The sequence below is a fragment of the Oncorhynchus tshawytscha genome, linkage group LG14, assembly GCF_018296145.1.
Source record: "Oncorhynchus tshawytscha isolate Ot180627B linkage group LG14, Otsh_v2.0, whole genome shotgun sequence".
Classification (NCBI taxonomy): Eukaryota; Metazoa; Chordata; class Actinopteri; order Salmoniformes; family Salmonidae; genus Oncorhynchus; species Oncorhynchus tshawytscha.
In genome coordinates, this window is record NC_056442.1 from 9,872,800 (window position 1) to 9,897,954 (window position 25,155).

General features: G+C 45.0%; 1 protein-coding gene across 1 annotated transcript; it reads right to left on the bottom strand.

Annotated features, from left to right (window-relative positions):
• Positions 1–188: 188 nt before the first annotated feature.
• LOC112267720 (secretory phospholipase A2 receptor) lies at positions 189–25,025 on the bottom strand. Its single transcript, XM_042297007.1, has 28 exons — positions 24,760–25,025; positions 22,845–23,225; positions 20,035–20,208; positions 19,682–19,846; positions 19,317–19,430; positions 18,861–19,013; positions 16,576–16,770; positions 15,170–15,327; positions 14,948–15,058; positions 13,219–13,331; positions 12,922–13,094; positions 11,685–11,893; positions 11,308–11,453; positions 10,505–10,725; positions 10,006–10,041; positions 9,676–9,836; positions 9,053–9,117; positions 8,832–8,935; positions 8,603–8,739; positions 7,545–7,802; positions 7,246–7,390; positions 6,673–6,908; positions 3,850–4,027; positions 3,585–3,719; positions 3,041–3,163; positions 2,526–2,702; positions 2,191–2,226; positions 189–2,038 (listed from the first exon to the last, which is right to left on the bottom strand). The coding sequence occupies exons 1-28, from the start codon at positions 24,896–24,898 to the stop codon at positions 1,821–1,823; spliced, it is 4,461 nt and encodes a 1,486-aa protein (XP_042152941.1). The 5' UTR covers positions 24,899–25,025; the 3' UTR covers positions 189–1,820.
• Between the last annotated feature and the right edge of the window lie 130 nt (positions 25,026–25,155).

Here is a 25,155-nt window from a genome sequence, read left to right on the forward strand (position 1 = left end):
CCCCTGCCCTAGTCCCTCACCACACAGCATCTCAATGCAAATCACTAATTTCAAAGCAAATATGGTAGAAATAAACAGGATAAAGACAATATTCGGATACCACCCCCACAGTGCACTGCAGACCATCTCAATGCAGATGACTCATTTCAAAGCCAACGTGGTATAGCAAGACACAGTTCAGATACAACTTGGATACAGCTTCATTTTATTTACACTGAAGGCACATAGCATGTGTTACGAACATTATCAATACAAAATAACAAGAGACAGTAAACATTTTCAAGCATCCGTGTTATCCTCTTTCATGTATTTCTTTCCACACAACAGAAAAACCTACATCAACATATTTCATATCTAATAACCTAATGTACCCAATATAGAACAACTACAACAGGTAACACAGCAAAGACTGTACCTCATAATAAACAACCCACACATAAGTCTACTTAGAATACTGGATTAATTCTCAAAGAGCTACCATTTACATAACAGCACTTTGTTACATCATTTTTGTTTCATCAATAAAAGTTTCTTTGCTCCTACATTTTGACAGATGTGTGGACCAAATGAACAAAATGGAAGTGAATGACAAATATTTTTCTCGTAACGATAAATAATAAAACATAAATAAATGCCTGCATTTTTCTCTTTACTTTTTCTTCCCTTCCTCTTATGAATATCATGTATGTACTTATAAGCCACTTAAGGAATACTGTGAGGGTGCGAGCGTGTGTTCTGTGTGTAGGAAAATACGCAACAGGAATGCACATAAACAAACAAAAAAAACCTCTAAACTAAAACATCATCTTTCCGTATTGCATTAATGGAGTTTTGTGCAATAAAGTGCTGACAAAGAAACACAGTACTTTAATGACACTTTTTGATTTCAAAAACACAACTTGAAATTGATTTGGGGTCTTATTTCTGTTCATAAATGTATATAAAAAAAAAAATACATAGAAGACGACTTCAGAATGTATTGCAAAAGTATGACTTTGTCTTTGCTGTAAAGAACAACTGAATCGCGGCCATTGTTATCTTAAACAAGTATAAAATAGTTTTGGGTCCTGTACACGGCATTACAGAAAACGAAGTCTTCACTGTGTGAAAGACTTGTACTCACAAATACAGTGGGCACTAGCGTTAGTGGGAGCAGTTGGCATTGTACCATAATAACGAAACAGCAAGTTTACAGTGCAAAGAATATCTATCCACTTCCAAACGGATACATTAGAATGACAGCACCTTTCAAAGTACTTGGGATAACGGCACTAATCCTTTGTAGACAAAACTTACTTCACATGAAGATGCACTCCCTCACTCTCAGCCACACGATTGGTTCCTAATTCATCAACTACTTGTATAAAGCACAGGAGGTTGGTGGCATCTGAATTGGGGAGAACGGGCGCCTTTGTAATGACCGGAGTTGAATGGTATCAAATAAATCAAACGCGTGGTTTCCACGTGTGTGATGCCATTCCATTTGCTCATTTCCTGCCATTATTACGAGCAGTTCTCCCCTCAGCCGCCTCCTGTGGGATTCAAGTGGATAAAGCTAATTGGGCTCTGACATTATCCTCTACGTTCCCTTGCTGTGGTCCATTTCAGACTCCACAGAGTCATACCAATGTTCACAGTCATACAGAGAGTTCGGCCCATTCCCATGCTTTACCCAAACTTTCGAGAACGCCACCATTTTGCTGTCTCCAATAAGTCCTATAGTGCATCTGAAAAAGGCACCGTATTCCCTATAGAGTGCACTACTTTTGACCAAAGCCGTGCACCTATATAGGGGAACGAGGGCCATTTCGGACACAGCCCTATTCTCCGGAGTGAGCTTCCAGATCTGCGATGAGAACGTTTCCATCGGAGTCTGTGGCCTGGGAACTAGTATGTCTGTAGTACGCGTTTCCCAGGGACGGCAGTCTGCGGAAGCGCGTCACGTTCCTCTTGTAGACGAACCAGAGCGCCGCCACCAGCACGGCGAAGATCAGCATGGCCACCAGGACTGCGGCTGGGACGATACCATGGTGCAACCCTGGAAGAGACACAAAGGGGTGAGTTTACTGGACATTGAAGGCTCTGTTAGTCATGGTAGAGGCTGCTCCCAAGATACCTTGTGATGCCAAATTATTAGAATGCAAATGAGAAAAACAGCATAACTGTTAATAGCCGCAATTAAATACCTACCATTTAGTGGCGCCACTTCTACCTCCGGGATCATATCTGCAAAGAAGGCGATCTGTTTAACTTGACTGATCTATAGAATACATACATGTACACTGTACAAACGCATAACACAAAGCTTTGTCATAATGGCAGTTGGAGGCTAGTGAGAGGCTGCACTTACACAGGTAGCCCAATTCTGATATTTATTTCAAATATTGGAAAAAAGATCTGATTTGATTGGTCAAAATACCAATTATTGGCAAATGATCTGATTTGATTGGTCAAAAGACAAATCAGTGGCAAAAGATCAGACTTGGGCTGCCTGTGTATATGCAGCCAAAATGTCTCTACTCCACCTGGGTTAGTTTTGCAGACAAAGCCCAGTCTGTCAGTGCACTGAGAGAGGAGCCACATCCCATCAGACACCCTGCTGGACACACAGGTGTCTGCTGTCAGCAGGCTGGGGTCTGGGGCCCTGAAGTTCCAGTTGGAGTAGTCCACAGGAGGACCATCGAGCCATGCCATGGAGCCCGCTAAATCGGACCGGACAAACATAAAATGTTTAATAAAGATGTTGTGAATTGGTTCATTCGACCCCTCTCCTTCCACCCTACAACTCTGCCCCAGGTCATTGCTGTTTTTTCCCCCCAGTGCTTCTACCAACTCACCAGCTAAAACACTAAGTCAATAAATAGTATCAAAATACTACTTGAAAAATGTTGAAATTCATTATGTTACTAACCCTATTAGGCTGTGTCTTATCCCAGTTCTGTCCGAAGCACTTACATTGTCTGTCTTTTGCCAGCTGTTGGTTTATATTGCACGCCAAAACCATTTTGAAGAGAGGAAACTTGGGGAAGCATGTACTTACTGTCAGTGTTGAAGAACATCCCCAGCCAGACGGCTTGATGTGGGAAGCCATACGACCACAGCTGTTCCAGGACAAACCTGTTTTCCGTCTCTGTCTGTATGGTCAGGACCTCTGACGTGTTCGCTGGAAGAGGGAAAAACCCACCAAACCTTCATTATTACATGTGTATTACTGAGCATGAAGAAGGCAATTCTCTGGGAATGTTTTGCCCCCTCAGATCTATAGCTAAAGTACAGTATTAGCTACTGGAATGGAGCTAATACATGGATCCTATAGGGGGAGCTCTCACCAAACATTACATTTTGCACAATCACAACAGGGAGTCATCACAAGGGAATTCCCATTGAGAAAGATCCATTAAATCCTTGATCCATCCTAGCATGAGACCTAATTGGCTCCATGGTGTACTGGACACTTACCACAGTAGGATGAAGTTGCTGAACTAAGGACAGTTTTGCAATTTCCCCTTATGTGCTAAGGTTAGAATTTGGGCAGGGGAAACTGATCCTAAATCTGTACTTGAGGGCAACATCTGTTGCTGTACCTTTGTGTTTGCAGTGCTCTCTGGCCTCCTCCAGGGTCAGTCTCTGGACCACGGGCTCAAAGCTGTAGCAGCTGGCGCCAAACCTCACCCACGTCGATGGACACACAACCTCGTAGGTGGTGAACGCATTACTCTCTATGGGATTTTTTTTTTTTTTTTAGAAAAGCAGCATTGTGCATTTGAAACTCTTGAGGATTGACTAACAGCACAGCAAGCTTTAGTAGCCACTGTTTTATAATGTGCTAGGAACCCAGGCTATACTCACTAGGTGGTGGGACATGGCACAGGGCTCCCTGGAGCGGCATCTCACAGTCGGCCCTCCTCCAGCCCCCGGTGACGTCCATGTACACACAGTCCCCCAGGATGAAATCATCATCATCGGCCGCAACCCAGTGGGTGAAGACCGTGTCACTGCCGTCAGACCACTGGTAGTTGATCCCATCCTGTAGGGACGTACAGTCACAGGCAGGGAGGAGGTGACACACACTCTCAGGGTGAGCCTACGTTGCTAAGGCGGGTTGCTAAGGGAGATGACGGGGTTGTAGGTCAGGTCATGCAACGGAGCAGAAAGAGTAGAGGGAAGCAGGTTCGGCTTGGGGGTGTTTATAGTGTGGTGTTTATAGACCAATGTGTCTGGCATTGTGTAGAGCGCTGTGAATCAATTCTCTCCTTTCCTGTCCTCATTCCATATTTCACGAGCAAGACATTCCTTGAGTCTATGGGATCCTTGGATCCACATGTTGTGAGTGGCTTAGAATTCCTCCCAGCCGGGTTTGGTGGTTGAGGAAAACTACTCCCATACCGTGTGAGTGAAGCACAAAAATGCGCCCCAAATGGCACCCCGTTCCCTACATAGTGCACTACATTTGACCAGAGCCCTATCGGTCCTGGACAAAAGTAGTGCACTATAAAGTGAATAGGGTGTCATTTGGGACGCAAAATAGTTATGCATGGGCTGTGGGCCAGGAGGAAAGCTCTGGGGAGCACACTGGACAACTGCAGTGATGGGATAAGTTACCGTTTGATAAATACCTCTGTTTGTCACAGGATATTAGCTGTAAGACATATATTGGTATATAAACACCAAATATACAGCGCGTTCAGAAAGTATTCAGATCCCTTGACTTTGTTAAGGCCTTATTCTAAAATGGATTAAATTGTTTTTTTTCCCCCTCATCAATCTACACACAATAAAAAATGGAAATATCACATTTACATAAGCATTCAGACCCTTTCCTCAGTACTTTGATGAAGCACCTTTGGCAGCGATTACAGCCTCGAGTTTTCTTGGGTATGACATTACAAGCTTGGCACACCTGTATTTGGGGAGTTTCTCCCATTCTTTTCTGCAGATCCTCTCAAGCTTTGTCAGGTTGGCTGCACAGGTATTTTCAGCTCTTTCCAGAGATGTTTGATCGGGTCCGGGCTCTGGCTGGGCCAGGACATTCAGAGACTTGTCCCGAAGCCTGTCTTGGCTGTGTGCTTAGGGTCGTTGTCCTATTGGAAGGTGAACCTTCACCCCACTATGAAGTCCTGAGCGCTCTGGAGCAGGTTTTCATTCAGGATCTCTCTGTACTTTGCTCCGTTTATTTTTCCCTCGATCCTGACTAGTCTCCCAGTCCCTGCCGCTGAAAAACATCCTCACAGCATGATGCTGCCACCACCATGCTTCATTCAGGTTTTCTCCAGACGTGACGCTTGGCATTCAGGTTAAAGAGCTCAATCTTGATTTCATCAGACCAGAGAATCTTGTTTCTCATGATCTGAGAGTCCTTTAGGTGCCTTTTGGCAAACTCCAAGTGGGCTGTCATGTAATGTGCCTTTTACTGAGGAATGGCTTCCGTCTGGCCACTCTACCATAAATGCCTGATTGGTGCAGTACAGAAGAGGAACTCCAGAGGAACTCTGGAACTCTGTCAGAGTGAGCATCGGGTTATTGGTCACCTCCCTGGCCAAGGCCCTTCTCCCCCAATTGCTCAGTTTGGCCAGGCAAGCTGTAGGAAGAGTCTTGGTGGTTCCAAACTTCTTCCATTTAAGAATGATGAAGGCCACTGTGTTCTTGGGGACCTTCAATTCTGCAGACATGTTTTGGTACCCTTCCTCAGATCTGTGCCTCGACACAATCCTCTCGGAGCTCTACGGACAATTCCTTCAACCTCATGGCTTGATTTGTGCTCTGACATTCCCTGTCAACTGCGGGACCTTATATAGACAGGTGTGTGCCTTTCCAAATCATGTCCAATTAATTGAATGTACCACAGGTGGACTCCAATCAAGTTGTAGAAACATCTCGAGGATGATCAATGGTAACTAGATGCACCTGAGCTCAATTTCGAGTCTCATAGCAAAGGGTCTGAATACTTATGTAAATAAAGTATTTCTGCTTTTTATTTTTAAGAAATGTGCAAAATATTCAAAAAAACAGTTTTCGCTTTGCCATTATGGGGTATTGTGTGTAGATTGATGAGGAACAATTATTTAATCCATTTTAGAATAAGGCCGTAACATAACAAAATGTGGGGAAAGGGGAGGGGTCTGAATACTTTCCGAATGCACTGTATTCACATAAGAGTTGTAGAAATGTGAATGCGTGTATGTGAATAGAAAGTGCCCAAATGGGACATAGGTAGGCCCACTTTTGATTGGAGGAGATCAGATACATTTGGTGATGATATGGTGCAAGCATGCTGTGAATAGTCACAGAGATGAAATCCCCATGCTTTGAAAGAATGACATGGACTGGAGAGGGAGAGAGCGACAACATCCGAGTAAACAGACTGTCAGATGCACGTGGTCTCAGGCATTTCTGTATTTACAGCATTACTTCATTGCGGCCATGCTGTTTATAGAAGACCTCTAGCTAGTGCTCTTAGCTGTTTCCTTGCCGTGACGTAAATCTACTGCACACACTCCTAACATCATCAAAGGTCAATTCATGCCACAGACCAACTTTGACGTGCTTGTTAACGAGCATTATCTACACGCACGCACGCTCACACGCAGACACACACACAGACAGATAGACACACACACACACACACACAGCACAGGCAGGTAGCAGTACTTAGCAATATAGTATAATACATACGTCTTGACTATACAGTCCAATCCAGTGGGGGAATGCCAATCTATTGACAAGGACAGTAAGGAAAGCCTGGTGGAAGGGGTCGGTAACGCTCACCAGCTCAGACTCAGACTCTAAGCACATATTCAGCGCCTCGTACCAGCTCATGTTGCCACGGGCAACCCTGTATCTGTGGTTCTTGTACTCAATATTGTCAGGGAGAGGGTGGAGGTAGGAGTGGGATGGGGGTTTAGTTGTGTCTGTTGCAGGGAAAGAGAGAGGGAGAGGAAAAGATCAGAGAGATTGTTTCAGGGAGAAGCAAAGGCATGGATTCGACCCTAAATCAACAGAAACACTCATTTCATTGTTCAACAATTCCTGAAAGGGATTTCTCTCAGTGAGCAGACTCAACGGGGTGACATTTTGAGAGCACAAAATGGGAAGCTATAACCAAAAACAACAGTTTCATGAATGAGGTAATACAGACCTGATTGGTTATATATCTCAGTCCTGGGCTCTGAAAATAGGCCCCAATGTGTCTGAATGAGGGGTGAGCGAGTGAAACAGAATGCATATGAAGACAGAGGGGAGTCCTACCTTGGGGTCTCTGACAGACAAAGCCGTATCCACTTTCTGTGCACTTCTCGTCGAACCACTTCCCTGTCAGGTGGAAGTTGTGGTTGTTGGAGAGCACCGTGCACAGAGGATCGTCCCCGCCCAGGGGCCCGCTCAGCCACTCATCCTGCAGAGGAGGGGCGCCCACACACACACACACACACACACAGAGAAAGGTACACAGACACACACACAAACAACCCCCCCCCCCTAATCAATACACTATACAGAGAACATCACCAAAGCACAAAGACAATATCTGATGTTTCATTTAACCTTACCGTCAGAGGGTTCTTGGGTTCTACAGGGGACCAGTTGGTGTAGCTGACAGGTTTCCCATTGGTCCATTTCATGGTGTCCTCATCCCGTAGACCAATCCAAACGCCCACTGTACTGCCCTGGAGCAGCATGGTGATGTACGCTTGCTCGATCTCGTCTTGGATGGCGACCAGCGTGCCTTGGAAAGAGGAGCAGATAGACTGGGCGTCTCTCCAGCTCTTCCCCTCCTCAGAACTGTTGGGGAGGTGCAGCAGGAGACACTACCAGAAGACACACAAAACAAAGGGCGGAAATCTAGCAAGGTTTTGGTATAGTTCCACCAACTAGATTTTCCTTGTACGGTGTGAAAGAAAAATGACGTATTTAACTGATCTATTTGATATTAATGGTTAACAATTAATATTTAACTAATAGTAGGACTACTAGTGTCTGTGTTTTCATGGGCTCCACTCTAGTTCCCTGCAGCTAATCTGGGCGTATGGTCACTGGAGATGGCTTGAGCTGACAAATGAGTTAATAGACAAGAATGTGTTTTACTAGAGAACGCTTAGGAGTAGAACAATCCCTCATTGTCTCGAAATCACCCTTGCATCTGGGAAACTAAGCCAGGGTGGGGTTAAGACAACAACCCACATGCAGATAACGACAGGATGAACCCAGAGTGGCTTATGATGCTCCTTGGTCTGCATGAGGGGGTGTTGAACCAACCATGACTGAGCATTGTTAGTATATATAGTACTCTGCATTTGTGTAAAGGTTAGGTTACTCGGTCCAACACTCAAGGGTGTGGGGTCGAGCAGCCTCAATATTGCAATAATTAATCAATATTAAATCAAGTTGATTGTTTGAAAAAAAGTCTCTCAGTACTGAATGTCCACGACAACGGTCAGATGGCCAAGAGAAACTCAAATCAAATCAAATGTTATTGGTCACATGCCTAGACTTACCCAGACTTACCTACGAGACCATTCCCAACAATTCAGAGTAAGAAAGTTCGACAAATATTTGCTAAATAAAAAGGAAATAGTAACACAATAAAAACACGGGAGATGAGGTGAACCTTGTGTCCGAAGTAGAGCCATCTCTCTGGACAGCCTCCGATGTAGTGAGGCTCTCTGGGAATCTCCACCACGGACACGGTCCGGCGCTTACATACGTGAGCATGGAGACCGCCACACTCACCCGCCGACCACTGACCTGTTGGTCGCAACACGTCAAAGAGAAGTCTGTCATGGTGTTGTGTGTGTGTGTGTGTGTGTGTGTGTGTGTGTGTGTGCCTGTGACCTCACCTGAGATAGAGGACATAGTCACACACTGTTTCTGTTTCACTGGGGCATCATGGGAGCTTCCTTCTGCCCAATTCTGATAATCCACAGCGGACTTATCACTCCAACTGCAAACACACACACACACACACACTCCTATTACGCCCCCCACACTAAAGAGACAGCATAATCCATTGAGTGTGAGGTAAAATACAGCATTGAATAAACTACAAAAAAACACTTACCTGAACTCTTCCCTCACGAGGTCTGTGGACAGCCCTATCCACCAGTCAGTCGACCCCAGAGAGAGCTGAGAGAACCAAGAGAAGAAAAGGAATGCTTAGCTCACTCATTCAAGACCTATTACCGTCCTCCTGCAATCTGACCTGGCTCCAGTGAAGGGTCAGCCATTCAGCCTCTTTCACGCCACGCGAGCCCATTCAACCCCTCTCCTCAGCCTTGGCCTCATTAAGCCCCTCTCCTCAGCCTCATTCAGCCCCTCTCCTCGGCCATGGCCTCATTCAGCCCCTCTCTTTGGCCTTGGCCCCAGCCTCTACTGTTTTATCCACAGCTCTGTCCTTTTTACAGCCTTCAAAAGCCTCTCCACCTGAGGGCCCTTCAGTTTGATCCAAGACGCTGAGCTGTAGTGAAACAAGGCCCTTTATGTGTCGGCATGCGAATGTGTCGGCATGTGTGTAAGAGAGAGAGTGTGTGAGGGCACTTGTGTGTGAACTGTGAATGTACAGGCACGTGTGGGATTGAGGGCGCTCGCGTGTGAATGTCTCGGCTGGCGTGTGTGAACTCGTGTCGGCTTGTGTGTGTGTGTGTGTGTGTGTGTGTGTGTGTGTGTGTGTGTGTGTGTACAGACCTTCCCCATGCGCTCTCTGATGAATCGGAGCTCCTCTTTAGAGTGGACAGACAGCAAGTGAGCGCCCATCATCATACAGGCCAGGTTAACTCCCTCCCAGGGAAAAGGCTGCTTGGCCAGCAGATACTCTGCTCCTCTGTAGAACACCCAGGGCTCGTTCTCTACAGGACGGAGGAAGTTTACACAGCCCACAATCACACAGTCCCTCTCAGAGTTACAACTGCAATTGATATCACAAATAAGCATGTAAATGAATGCATAATAACTCAATATAATACATAAAAAATGTCAAATATAACAAAATACATCAAAACGAATACATTTACTTACGGTCGCTATACCAGTAGGGTTTGTTCAGCTCCATACCTATCGAGACAAATAAGACAGACATTCTTATTGATAAACCTTTCAAATCAATAAGGATACATCAACAAGCAACTTTGAGGTTTCAAATGTTCCATACATGATAAAGGCAGCCCCCCGCACCTCTCTGATTCAGAGGGGTGAAATGCGGAAGACACATTTCAGTTGGATGCGTTCAGACCAGGTATTCCCCTTTCCCTTTACTGTATATACAGTGCCATTGATGTTAGAAGCGCTGAGTTCCCCCCTTACTATCCCTTACAGAAAAACCATATGGATTCACATGAAATGTACATGTTGTCACGGTAACTTCACACGAGATCACGTGATCACATGAAAACATGTGTTTTTGGAACACGGCGCGGGTTCACGTGAAATTCGTGTGGTTTTTTTTCTGTAAGAGATGTACTGTAGGCAGAAAGGCTTTATATCAATCCAACCCATTCGTTATTATAACAGTGATTACCTCTGGGAGCCTTGCAGATCCACTCGTGCTTGGTGTCGCAGGGCTGTGGCAGGAGGGCGTTGGTCAGGTCGCTGTACACGGCACAGCTATGTCGGTCATCCTCCTCGTTCTTATCCTCTACGAAGGAGGACACCACGGGGGTGCCGTCAGACCACTCCCAAGCTCCTGCTGACTGGGGGTCTCTCTTATTCAGGCCCACCCAGAACCAACGACCCTCTGTTCTGAAAAAGAGGAAGAGTAGAGAGAGAGAGAGAGACAGAGACACAGAGAGAGAGACAGACAGAGAGACACAGAGAGAGACAGAGAGACAGCGAGAGAGAGACAGAGAGACACAGAGAGACAGACACACACACACAGAGAGAGAGAGAGACAGAGAGACAGAGACACAGAGAGAGAGAGAGAGAGAGAGACAGAGACACAGAGGGACAGAGAGACAGCGAGAGAGAGACAGAGAGAGAGAGAGACAGAGAGACACAGAGAGACAGACACACACAGAGAGAGAGAGACAGAGAGAGAGAGACACAGAGACACAGAGAGACAGACACACACACACAGAGAGAGAGAGAGACAGAGAGACACAGAGAGACAGACACACAGAGAGAGAGAGAGAGAGAGAGAGAGAGAGAGAGAGAGAGACACAGAGAGACAGACACAGAGAGAGAGAGAGAGAGAGAGAGGTACAGGTATTTTAGAAAAGGTACGGGTATTTCCTGAAGAAAATGTGTGTGCTTGATTCCCTGGGACAACACAGTATTATAGAAAGGGAAAAACAGAGGTGTAGGCTATAAAGCACACTAACTAACCCATCAAACATGGAGTGGAGGAGTCCTTTGACGAAGACCTGCTCCTTGTAGTGGTGGAAGCTGGCCAGCTGAGCTCCTAGAGCCTGGCAGAAGAAGTCAGCGTCTTCCCACGACCGCTTCATCAGCACCTTCTCGCTGTGGAACGCCTGAGGACCACAGTCAACAATGACACTATGTCGCCTTGACTACAGCATCTCCTTTTCTGCGTTGGTTTTCAAGTGACAGCTAATGGGGCATTTTGGAGAACTCCAGTGATCATGTCATACTCTCTCAGAGTGGTAGCATAAGCATTGCTTTTCACAACAAGTTAATAACTGAGGAAGACACGAGAAATACAGGAAAAGAGATAGGGGAGAAGAGAAGGAAAGGCAGATGACCTTGTAACAGTGGAGCAGGCCGGAGTGTGATTCCCAGCCTGGAGGACAGGGGGCGTAAGCGTCAATATGGACTGTAGGGAACAGGACCTCCTGGTAACCACTGATGCTCTGTTTACACACTGACAAGGCCTTCTGGGATTTGCAGTCCTTCACTTCCCAGTGACCCAAGGCCTGGCCGCCTGTCATAGCCACACAGCCACCTGCACTGACTGGAGAGAGAGAGAGAGAGAGAGAGAGAGAGAGAGAGAGAGAGAGAGAGAGAGAGAGAGAGAGAGAGAGAGAGAGAGAGAGAGAGAGAAAGAAAGAAAGAGACAAACAAACAAACAAACCAAGAAAGAAAGAAAGAAAAAGAGAGAGAGAGCGAGAGAGAGACAAACCAAGAAAGAAAGAAAGAAAGAAAGAAAGAAAGAAAGAAAGAAAGAAAGAAAGAGACTGAGCTGTGAGAAACAGATCCACAGCCAAGCTAAGCAGGCATTGGTGAGAGTGTTAGCACCACGGTATTTTATCAACTAAATGATGGGAATTCTACTTCAAAGTCCTCCTGCCACTTCACCATAGCAACAGCATGATTAACGATGCTCTCCCACTGACTGAAGGAAGCTGAGATTGTGAAAACCTAAATTACACTTCAACTCATTAATCATAGGCAGCATCCCAAATGGTACTCTATTCAGCTATTCCCTTCACAGTGCACTACTAAAGTAGAGCACTACATAGAGAATAAGTTGCCATTTGGGACTAAGCCACAGTGTGAAGTGAAGTGAAGGGGGGGCCGAATGAAGGACAGTAGACAGCCGACACATCCACCTGGGGCTAAACTAACCCACAGCTATGGCTGTCTGTCTGTTCTGTCTGTTCTGTCTGTTCTGTCTCAGCCCCATTGCTGTCTAAGTGGAGCTGGTCTGTGTGATGGAGACCACATGCCAGTGGGGAAGAGAGGGAAGACTGTTGACAGTGGAGTGGTCTGGGAGAGCAGAGGTGAATGGAGGAAACACTAAGTCCACTACGACAAAACAGTGGTCTTTACACGGGAGACTATTGTTTATTGACACAGGGTAAGTTGAAGTTTGTCCCTATCCACTGATCCAGGGTCAGATTGGTTTCCTTACCCTACTGATTAGAGAGCCGTTAGAGCCGTTAGTACACATTGCTGGGTAATCTGACCCTGGATCTGTGGTTAAGGGGCAACTTCTACCTGGAACGCTACAGCCCACCCCACCACGTTTCCCTTCCCTACCTGGCTGATGCCTGTTCCAGTTTGTATAGAGCAGGGGTAGGGTGGATCCGTTGTGTCCCCCCAGCCAGCTGTACTCTCCTTGGTTACCCTGGTCCTGTAGGGCCGTCCAGTAAAAGACGCTACCGTTGGCCCCCATCTCACTCACCAGGCTGTTCAGAAAGGCCTGCTCAAACCTGCCATGGAGAGAAATCAACAATCATTCATAAGAATGTATTCTTGTCACTATGAAATATGGGAGTTCCCATTTAAGGTGTGCAAGAAATGGTTAAGATGAGAAGTCCGAGTCAGAAATCAGACCTGTTTTCCACTGTGACCAGGGGAGCCTTGCAGTAGTAACCCTTGACAGCGTCTTCATAGCTCTGCTCGTGGCTCGTCACCATGTAGCAAGAGCGGCCCTTCCGCTTCCAGTCCTGTGGGGAAGAGATACAGATGTAGGATCTTCATTTGAGGCAGTTTGCTACAGCAGGAAAATAATCCTGCACAGCAGCAGGAAATGTGAATTATTATGTGGATTGTAATCAAAAGACATTGTCTGTAGGGGTTGATCCATTTTTTTTTTGTTACGGCAAGTTAAGTCTGAAATTAAAGTGGAAATGACAAACTTTTGCAAACCTTTTTTAACCTCGAATACACTACAGGTTCGCATTTCCTGCCGTGCAGGTACATGCGAGGGAACCAACGTGTGATCGAATGAAGATCCTACGTCTGTATCTCAGTTTGATTAAATGAATAAAAAAACAAATGCAAAAACATTATATGCGTGAATGTTTCTACCGCAGACACCATCCAGGAGTGAGAGCAGCCAAGACAAGGCACTGAATATACTGGAGGAGATCGACTAGAGGTGGGAGCCAGACTCACACATTACTCCATGTCTATACACACAGACACCTGAAAGGAGTCTGGGCCGGTGGACAAGAATAGCAACAAGCTCAGGAGAGCCGGGCCAAAGCTGACTGGATTGGGTTACACTCCAAACATTTTGGCAGTTAGAGCCTGCATAGTTTGGAATTAGCAGTAGACGGCAGTGGCTAATACAAGCAAACACACGTGGAGGATTGGGGTTAGGGGAATGGAGGGTGGGGGGGTTAGGGGGTTAGGGCTATGACTGGGACCATCTGTTAGGACTGGAGGGGGCTTGGTGAGGGGGCTTTGGGAAGTGTCTTAGGGACAGGAAGTAGTAGTGTTTTGACAAGTGTCCTACATTTCACTCCCACCTCCCCATACACACTTGATGACCAATCGCAGCCAACACTTGCCGACACGTGCGTGTAGAAGGAATGAACACCAGTTCCTCCGCAACGAAGGAGATTCTCTCTTTATGTTGTCAAATCCCTTTCCAACTGAGGCCGTTCGTTGTCAATGAACACAGCTCGGGTGATTGTGTGAATTTCACAACGTGGCCTGAATATAATCAAATACAGTCTCTGAAAACAGTCTTTATTCTGTGATGTCCCATATTTTTGAGTGCCTATTGATACTACACCTCCAGGGCGATTTCCTGTCCGTTTTAGGACATGGTGAGCAGGGAAACAGCCCTTATGAGTCAATCTGCTTATGTCCTCGTAAACAGAGGTCACAACACCACATGACAGTCAGACAATACGTCATCTAGCTGTTGAATCAGCTCATTGTACTGAATGCAGAGCAGACTCGCCCTAAGCAGGGATCTGAAGCCAACCAGGCACTTTCGCTGTAATGCTAATGCATGTCTGGATATGTGGAACGCCACTATTCTGACCACACAGCATTCCACGGATCCTCTGTCTGACAAAGGACGTAAGGAATCAACCATGCATGGTGCCATGAAGTTCTTCTGGAAACAGTTGGGTTAAGATTGATAAGAGAGCTATGTTGAATTTCAATTTCACCTTCCATGGATATGGCAGATATGCATTCTTCTGCTCAGGGCTAGGACATATGCAGCGCTGATATCTTGTAGGGTTTCTTATCAGATCATCTATGTGTGTGTGTTTGTGTGTGTGTGTGTGTGTGTGTGTGTGTGTGTGTGTGTGTGTGTGCCTACCTCAGGACAGCCCTCGTCCCATGCTTCAGTGGGGAGTAGGGACAGAAGTCCTGCTCTCCTACACACTGCAGGGAGCTTCTCATCGCATGGTGCCAACAGCCAGTTCCCCTCCTAGGACAAACACACACACATATTTGAGTAATTTACTATATTCAGTCAAATAAAGATGAGGAACCAACAGCAAACTGTAGTCATCCGTGAAAAGGATTCAGTTGACTGTACCGTTAGGTCAGTCTTGGCACAGAGCTGACTGTTGCTATGGGCAGGATGGTGCACGTGCCAGAGAGTGAGGTCGACTGGGGAGCCGTCTGACCACTCCACAGCTGAGGACGATAGCTTCTTTATCAGGCCGATCCACACTTCTGAGCCAGACCCTGAGACTATAGTACACACATATATGTAAATGTACACACACATATACACACACAGACACACACACACACACAACATACTTAGTTGATTTGTCAACGTGAAAAAACAACTACCTAAAAGACAATACCCTTCCATGATCCTTTATGATGTCCACACTATCCCAGAACAGAGAACACACTATACACTGTTGTCACGCCCTGGCCATAGAGAGGTTTTTATTCTCTATTTTGGTTAGGCCAGGGTGTGACTAGGGTGGGCAGTCTAGTTTCTTTATTTCTATGTTTTCTATTTCTTTGAGTTTGGCCTGGTGTGGTTCTCAATCAGATGCAGCTGTCTATCGTTGTCTCTGATTGAGAATCATACTTAGGCAGCTTTTTCCCACCTGTGTTTTGTGGGTAGTTGTTTTCAGTTTTGTGTCTGCATCAGACAGAGTTGTTTCGTGTTGTTCCATTTTGTTATTTTGTTTCAGTGTTCAGTTTGAATAAATAATCATGAACATGTTTGGTCGTCTTCTTCAGACGAGCGTTACAACCGTCCCATGATCCTTTATGATGTCCACACTATCCCAGAACAGGGAACACACTATACACCGTCCCATGATCCTTTATGATGTCCACACTATCCCAGAACAGGGAACACACTATACACCGTCCCATGATCCTTTATGATGTCAAATCAAATCAAATCAAATTTTATTTGTCACATACACATGGTTAGCAGATGTTAATGCGAGTGTAGCGAAATGCTTGTGCTTCTAGTTCCGACAATGCAGTAATAACGAGCAAGTAATCTAACTAACAATTCCAAAAAAAACTACTGTCATACACAGTGTAAGGGGATAAAGAATATGTACATAAGGATATATGAATGAGTGATGGTACAGAGCAGCATAGGCAAGATACAGTAGATGATATCGAGTACAGTATATACATATGAGATAAGTATGTAATGTCCACACTATCCCAGAACAGGGAACACACTATACACCGTCCCATGATCCTTTATGATGTCCACACTATCCCAGAACAGGGAACACACTATACACCGTCCCATGATCCTTTATGATGTCCACACTATCCCAGAACAGGGAACACACTATACACCGTCCCATGATCCTTTATGATGTCCACACTATCCCAGAACAGGGAACACACTATACACCGTCCCATGATCCATTATGATGTCCACACTATCCCAGAACAGGGAACACACTATATACCACATACTAGAATATAGAACCCCAGATCCAGACTCACCGTTAGCCAGCAGGCCCAGCAACAGTTCTACATCAGATAGCGAGTGTAGGCTGGTGAGGTTGGCTCCTATGGAGTTACAGGCAGTGGAGGAGTCCTCCCAGCTCCCTGCCTCAGCCTCTGCCAGGGCTTTGTAGCAGTAACGGTTGTGGGCCAGCCAGCCCTCGGAACACACCGTGCGGTAGTACTGCCAGTTATCTGGGTGCGGGAGACGGAGAGGAAAGGAGACGAGAGGTAACGGTCCAATTCAGTACAAAAACATTAGCACCTGTCATTCTACGATTTAGGGCTAAAGAGAGAAAAGGTCCAAGTATTTGGTATTTTATTAGGATCCCCATTAGCTGTTGCAAAAGCAGCCGTTACACTTCCTGGGGTCCAACACAAAACATGAAACATAATACAGAATGACACAATACAGAACATCAATAGACAAGAACAGCTCAAGGACAGAACTAAATACATTTTTTTTTAAAGGCACACGTAGCCTACATATCAATGCATACACACAAAAGAGTAATCTCGCATGGCCACTCTTCCAAGTGACGTTCATCACTCTGGAGAAATATAAATGAAGGAAAGTAAATGGAAGTTGGGTCCTAGGTGGAAACATTCTCAACTGGAGATGTACTACTAGTGAACTTCTCTAATAAGAACGCTCATCCTCCATCTTAAAACATTTCCAGTGCCATGCCTACTGAACCGCACCCAACCTATGTTTTCTGTTATAGCCCTGTTATTGCCTAGCGTGGAAGAAGCCGAGGTCAAGAGTTCATGTTCCAGGTGGAACCCAGCTGTTGAGCTGCTAGCTGGAGCTCCTCTCCCATTCTATTCGTAGGATCATTCAAACGACATCACTCACTGGGAGTGACTCAGAACTTCTACTGTCACTGGGATAAATAACAAGACTACTATCAGGAAAAAAAACATCCAAGCTGTGACCAAATGCTGACCTGTTAGAGAAGGTTTTTTAGTACCACTCAACAGTTCTTGATGGGAAGAACATCGTTTTGGAACGTTACAGATGGATAAATCACCAGACGACTCTCGAGCCAGACAGAAACAATTGAGTCATCCGTATCAACCAAAACAAACAGCCAAACGTTGCTCATGGTTATTGAGTTTGACCTATTAGAAAGGGCTGTTCAGAACTGTTAACAAGTACTAGTTGGAGACTGTGTATAAGAATATGACAAATGGGATAGCTCACCAAGCCCTTTTGAGCCAGACAGAGACAGCTGACTCAAGGACCAAACACAACCAAACTCTGTGCATCAGTCCCAAATAGCCCCCTATTCCCTACATAATGCACTATTTTTGACCAGAGCCCTATGAGCCCTGGTCAAAAGTAGCACACTATATAGGGAATAGGGTGTTATTTGGGATGCAGGTTAATAATTCCCTAGGCCCTAGAGCGGACCTTTTGATCAGCCTCTACATGTAATCACCGCCTATAAACCACAATGTAAAGAGGTTACTGTGAATCTGACAGTAGCTTACAGGCAGCTCGGTGGCAAGTCAAATTCTGTACGTCATATGACAGTACACCTACTGTAACATAAATGCAGTATCAGAGCAAGTACTGTGTAATAACACACAGTACAATACCTTAACATATATTATACTGTAACCAAAAAAAAGTGAACGCTAACATAATCGGAATGAATGAATGAATGGATGAATTCATGAAATTCATTGAGGGAAGAGGTTTCTATTTCACAGCATTTTACAGTAGCAAGCAGGTTGGCTGCTAGGTAAAGTGTTTACACATTACAGTATATGAATTACAATTTGGTGTTTTATATCGCGTGCACTTCTAGAGACCTTAACAAAGGCTTCCAAACTGGCAGCGACTGTAATGTGTCCCCTTCTGTATCTGTCCCCGACTGTGGGGCACTATAACCACATAGGAGTTAAACTGCTACAGCATTCTCACTTCCAGTTGCAACAAATATAGTCTTTTACAAGGCACACCTCAGAATATGTTAATTAGCCAAAAACAACAGTACCGTGCACCAACTAGTGGCCAAAAGATTTTTGGCGCTCCAAAGCTTAGGTACGGTACTGTATTCTGTGGGTTGGAATTACAGTACCATTCGAAATACAGCAATTCTATGCCCCGCCCACAACACTTTCACACAATGCACCATCATTTACAGTATGCTGCAGCAAAACATTTCAGAGTATTTCACTGTTGAAAATACCCCAAATTACTGTATAATTGACAGTTTTATGTTACAGTGCAGATTATGAATCACAATATGAAACATATAGGACCATTGACGTCTTACCTAGAGGCTCAGCTCTCCTGGTGTCATTGGGGGTCTTCTTACAGATGTAGGGTAGAGCAGACTCACAGGACAGACTCTGCCACTGGTGCCCCCCCGACGCTGAGTTATACACTCCACACTGCCTGTTGTCCTGCAGAGGGCTGGATGATAGGCCTGGGAGAGACCAACACAGGTAACGGGGGAGTTACAGGTAGAAAGGGAGAAACGTTGGCCTAGTTTCAAACACACATTTCTGGCTCCCACCACTGCTACAGCAGGAACTTCTTGATTCTCCCCGCTGAGATCCAAATGGACTGGACCTGCCTGAGCAAAATGGCCAGAAACTCCACTTCAGAGGGCTACATGAAGCTATTACATCTTATTACTAACGCTAATGCTGTTCATTCACATTTTAAAGGAGGAATCTGGGCCTTGGAGTGGGAATGAAAAGTTTGTAGAGCAGCCCAAGTCTCTTACCTGAGGTGAAGTTAACCAAGGCCAGAGGAGCTCCATCAGACCACTGCCACCCTGTTCTCTCACTCAGGTGGTTCAGTCCGATCCACACCATCACCCCCACGTCAGCCAACCGCTCTGAAAGACACAGAACCACACGCATGAACACCACTAACTCTGGTCAAAACGTCTTGTACTTTCTCCAGCCTGAATAACAAAAACTATGAGCACAAGTCCGTTTTACTGCACCCAAGAGTTTATAGTTTATACAGTATGTGTAGCTCAGACCATACCACCCACCTTGTCTCCTTTCCTGACTAAAAGTTCAAATAAAGTTTTTAATGTTTAGATAGAACTATTAAATATAGTGATAAAATAGTTTTATGTACCTCTGATGTACATCTGTTCAGTGAGGTCAGTGATGCTGAGTAGACTTCCTCCCTGGGCCAGGCAGGAGGAGTGGGCCTGGCTCCACGTCAGGATGGTGTACAGGTTGAACTGGTAACACGCACGGCTCTCCTGGTTTGAGTCCCAGAACGTATCACAGCTCAACTCTGGAGGCAGAGACAAAGACATTTGAATATTATCATGGTTGTGTTGTATCGAGAGAGAAAAATATCGATCAAACCCACACTGTACAACAATACTGTTGTGTGTGTGTGTGTGTGTGTGTGTGTGTGTGTGTGTGTGTGTGTGTGTGTGTGTGTGTGTGCACGCGCTTGTGTGTGTGAGTGTGCATCACCTTGACTGGGACAGAAGCCCCATTTCTCATCCTGGTCGTATCGACTGGTGGTGGCACACCAGCGATGGTGGTCCTCGCGCCCCTCTGCCGTGCACTCCGAGTACCACTTGTTGTTGTATTTGAACGGCAGGGCACAAGGCATGCCGTGGGCATTACCCAACAGTGTGTGGATCTCTACAGAGGAAAAACATTGTCACCACCACCTTCTTTGGGCTCATGTTCCCGGTTATAGAGTGAGTCAGTCTGTTCGTTTTCTTATGTAAGGGATGAGCAGCATTTGCACGGCTGCATTAATATCAAACCAACTGTGTCTCAATGAAACTGTCTGTGTAGAAAGAGGTCAGTCAGTGCATGTCACTACTATAATATCCTATGTATGCTAGTGGTGCGCGGGTTGACTCATAACCCCGCAGTCCCCCGCAGTTATATCCGCAGGACGTGTGGGTTTAGTGTCATGAAATATTGTGTGCATGGAGGACGGGTGGACGGCCGGCGGGTTGAATAAAGAGAAAACGATGCATTAAAAATCCATCAATGTCTCATCCTTATGCAACTCATATGTATAGGCTACAATGAGGTTGGTCTTGTATTTGTTTTATCTGGCGTTAGTGCGTAGGCTAGCCTAAACATTACGGCCTAACCGTAGAGCGCCAAAAACACACCGATTGCCAAATGCTTTTTTGGAACAATGTCAGAGTTTCATTCGATAAGAAAATGGAGAGTTCAAATGAAATGGAAAGGAGGGCCAGAACAGTGGTCTAATGTTTGGGGAAGTTTTGGTGAAGTGGTGAAAGTGGATTACAGCAGTGCTGGCTATGATATATGTGATGGTGGTGAGGCTCTATACAAACTTTGAGTCACAAGACCGGGGACTTCAAAATGGCGCGTCTAGGGAACTGTACTGTTCAGATAGGTTAAATGGGATAGCAGCTGACCTGGACACTGACTGTAGGTTGAGAACTTCTCATAGCCTAATAATATTAACTTCTGCTAAATGAATTATTTATTGCATTAAAACGATACACCTATAGTGACGGGGGGGATCAATACGGTTACGTACCGGGATACTATTATATGACGATTTATCGTATCGTAAGCAATATTTTTGGAACGGTATTGAATTGCAATACATATAAATCCGTGGGAATCGCAATACATGTCGTATCGAGGAGATCAAAGACCAGGCAGTGCGGTGCCAGGACAACAATCTCTCCCTCAATGTGAGCAAGACAAAGGAGCTGAGTGTGGACTTCAGGAAAAGGAGGGCCGAACAGGACCCCATTAACATCGACTGAGCTGTAGTGGAGCGGGTCGAGGGTTTCAAGTTCCTTGGTGTCCACATCACCAACGAACTATTATGGTCCAAACGATGGGTCCCCAGATCGTCAAAATATTCTACAGCCGCACCATCGAGAGCATCCTGACGCGTTGCATCACCGCCTGGTATGGCAACTGCTCGGCATCCTAGGCGCTACAGAGAGTAGTACATACGGCCCAGTGCATCACTGGGGCCAAGCTTCCTGCCATCCAGGACCTACAGTATATACTAGGCGGTGTCAGAGGAAGGCCCAAAAACTCCAGTTACCAAAGTCATAGACTGTTCTCATAGACTGTAAGCGGTACCGGAGCGCCAAGTCTAGGTCAAAAAGGCTCCTAAACAGCTTCTACCCCCCAAGCCATAAGACTGCTGAACAATTAATAAAATGGCCACTCGGACTATTTACATTGACACACCCCCACTTTGTTTTTACACTGCTGCTACTCGCTGTTTATTATCTATGCATAGTCACTTTACCTCTACCTACATGTACAAATTACCTCGACTAACCTGTACCCCCGCACATTGACTCGGTACCGGCACTCCCTGTATATAGCCTTGTTATTGTTATTTTATCGTGTTACTTTTTATCAAATGTTCTACTTTAGTTTATTTAGTAAATATTTCCTTAACTCTATTTCTTTAACTGCATTGTTGGTTAAGGGTTTTTAAGTAAGCATTTCACGGTAATGTCTACACCTGTTGTATTTGGTGCAGGTGACAAATAAAATTGGAAATGATTTGATAATAGCATATTGTGAAGTCCCTGGCAATTCTCAGCCCAAACACCAAGTGTAAACAGGAGTGGAGAAATATGATTTATTTCATTCAGCATCTTGAGAGAATGAATGCGCAGTTAGGAACCGTCTGTAAAGGTGCTATCTTTATCAGCATAACAGAAGCTGATAGAATTTCAACCACATAGAATATGCATCCAAAACTAACTGAAATCTTATCAAAAACATGTTGGGTCATTTTAACAGCTTTGAATTTTCTTAAAACCGGTCAAAAATGGCATTTTCTCCCCGGTCCCTAAATGTCTTTGCTCTGCAAGAGCAGCAGAAACAGAAGAGAACAGAGAAAACAAACTTTATCGATGTCAACTACATTGCTGCATTTATTCTATAAATGTATGACATTATTCTGATGAGCAATGGTTTATTTAGTCTTCTAGGGCAACAAGTAATGACAGAAGAGAAGCTGCACATATCTAATTACAGACAAGTTCCTTGACTGAAAAATAGTCTACCAAAATGTAAGTTAATGATAAGCAATGACATATGCCTATCTAAAAAGGCCTGTCAAAAAAAATTGTTCCACCTTCTCTGACTGTACAGCGCGTTTTTTCTATATTTGCGGCTTAGGGTTCGGGTTGCGAGCCTCAGATTTTCAAATGTATCATACATAGTCGGGCGGTTACGAATGGGTTATTAGCAATTGTGGACAGGTGAACAAACAGCTGACTCACGCATCACTAATGTTGACTACTTACCCTCATAAGGATAGGCACATGGCCCCTCCCCCGGTGTAGAGTACCTCCGCCACTGATGATAACTGGCCCTCTTGACCACCACCAGGCGTCCAGCCACGGACAGCTTCAGCTGGGACGCCCCGTACAACGTATTCCCATTGCACCTCCACCACAGGGTCCGGAGGGGTGAGTCACACTCGAAGGTGCCCAGGGGCTGGGTGGAGTCGCTGATGTTCAGGCCCAGACAGAGGCTGCTACCCAGATTGAAGAGGCGGTGGCGAGACACCCACTTCCACAGCATACGGCGGGTGGGCCTCTCACAGCTCTCCAGGACCAGGTTAGAGGAGGAGGAGGAGATGCAGCGCTTCAGCTGGGTATTCTCCATGATGAACAGACCCTTGTCTGGGAATAGAGGGATTGATGGGTGGAAATGTAGGGTAGTGGGGAAGAATAATAGCATCTTCTACTGTAAACTTTACTATGCTCTCTATGACACCAATATTGGTGTTTGAGCACGGTTCTGCTGGACTGAACGAGTGTGTTCGCATACTCCCTTAAAAGACCTTTGCTTGAAAAACGAGAAAAGGTACTGTTTGTCCAACTTGAGAAGCCATAGCCAATATACACTTCCTCAAAACAGTCAGAATTAATTTTTTTAAAATTAAAAACACATCTGTCATTAATTTTGATGTTTTTATCGAGATCTTAGTTGCGCAATTTTAAATCTAACTATGATGTTTGGTGCAGTATGTCTCAAGTAAAAAAATGCCATGAATACGAGTCATCTATTGTTGAATGGCAACTAACACTTTATTGAAGAATCCCTAAAGTTGACCAATGACAGATGATGGGGCGTAGACTTCGGTTCCAAACTTCGGCATGCCTCGAGAAACTGTTTTGTGTGCGCGAACAGTCGAAAAAAACGTGCCGAAAACCAAAACGCACAAAAAATTCACAAATGATCTTCATAATATATGCACGTATTGTTCCGAACTGTTAATTGTTCAGGGGCCTATCCGTGTCATTCTCCTATACACATGTCTGAAACAAGTGCGAATTTTTATAGGCTGCTAAAATTGTATTATTAGGCCTACGCATAATAACATTACTATAACAACATTACCACTAGGCTAGATTGTCATATCCGATAAACATTTAAAGTTCAATGAGACTGGAGACTGGAGTTTAGGTCATGGACAGGCCTACTCTCTGTGCCCAACCAAATAACATATCTGAGCCTGTTTCTCTCTCTCTCTCTGTGTATGTGTGCCTAGTTAAATAAATGTTAAATTAACATAAAATAAAAATGTGTGTCCTCCCGTCATTCCTTTGGCATAATTCCATGACCCAATTTGAGATCTCTCCTGTCTATACCAGGGAAACATGCCATCTACAGCCTACAGTTGATCTACTGTGCACACAGTCTATCCATGGTTACCTTTACTTGACCCTAATCTGTCCGTCCCTCTACCCATAACAGCATCAATGTTGATGTTTTATTCTTTCTGACCTTTCCAATCTGCATCAGAAGCCTGATGGTCACATGATGAGTCCATTCATTAATTGATCATGCATAAAAAGGGCAAAATGTTCTTATTTACGAAACCATTTTGCAGTACTCCCAGATGACACAACAATTCAACTATCTTTTCTTATATTGTTCATTGTATTTTTCCATAATCGAAACCGAGAATAATACAATGCATCTCGCCATGCATCCAGCGGCGCAGCGCTGTAGCCTACAGAAGCCTATGCAAATATCTTGTCTTGCACATACAGTATACCACACTTGCGTACACAGGAGTCTTTCTTATTGTAGACTTTCTTGTCCTGACTTGCATGACTGACCTATCATTTATAATTCTTGAAATAAAACTGAACAGTAGGCTACTAGTGGACACATTTCGATGTCCGATGCAGTCTGAGTTGAACTTACTGTAGAGTTCGGAAAGATATTTTTTCTCCAACACCACATCGTCTTCAATCACACAGTCGCAGCTATTTATAAAGACTATTGCAAAGATTAACAAGAGCACTCCTGAAGATTCTGTACAGCGTGATAAATATACTCTCATTTCGACGACAAGTTGCTGAATAAAAAGGCAGGAGTTCGAACATTCCGTGGTTGTTTTTCTCCTGAAAAACTTTCCGAAAGTTTGGGTAATCGCGACGTCACGGCCCAAGGTCTCTGCGGGGTAGTAAAGGCAGCATAGCCTATAATTCATCCAGACCATTTTTGGGCGGGGGTCGGCTTTTATGGTTTTTACACACGTTTTAGAAGAACATTGATAGTCTATTTCAAATAATACTCAACAATAGGCTTACATCATTT

Excerpts from the sequence above, each read along its gene's own strand:
- LOC112267720 (XM_042297007.1), bottom strand. The coding sequence starts at position 24,898 with ATGAGAGTATATTTATCACGCTGTACAGAATCTTCAGGAGTGCTCTTG. Across the intron at positions 4,028-6,672 it reads TTGGACTGTATAGTCAAGAC|GATGGGATCAACTACCAGTG; the intron begins GTATGTATTATA and ends ACGTCCCTACAG. Across the intron at positions 3,720-3,849 it reads GTGCCATGTCCCACCACCTA|AGAGTAATGCGTTCACCACC; the intron begins GTGAGTATAGCC and ends AAAATCCCATAG.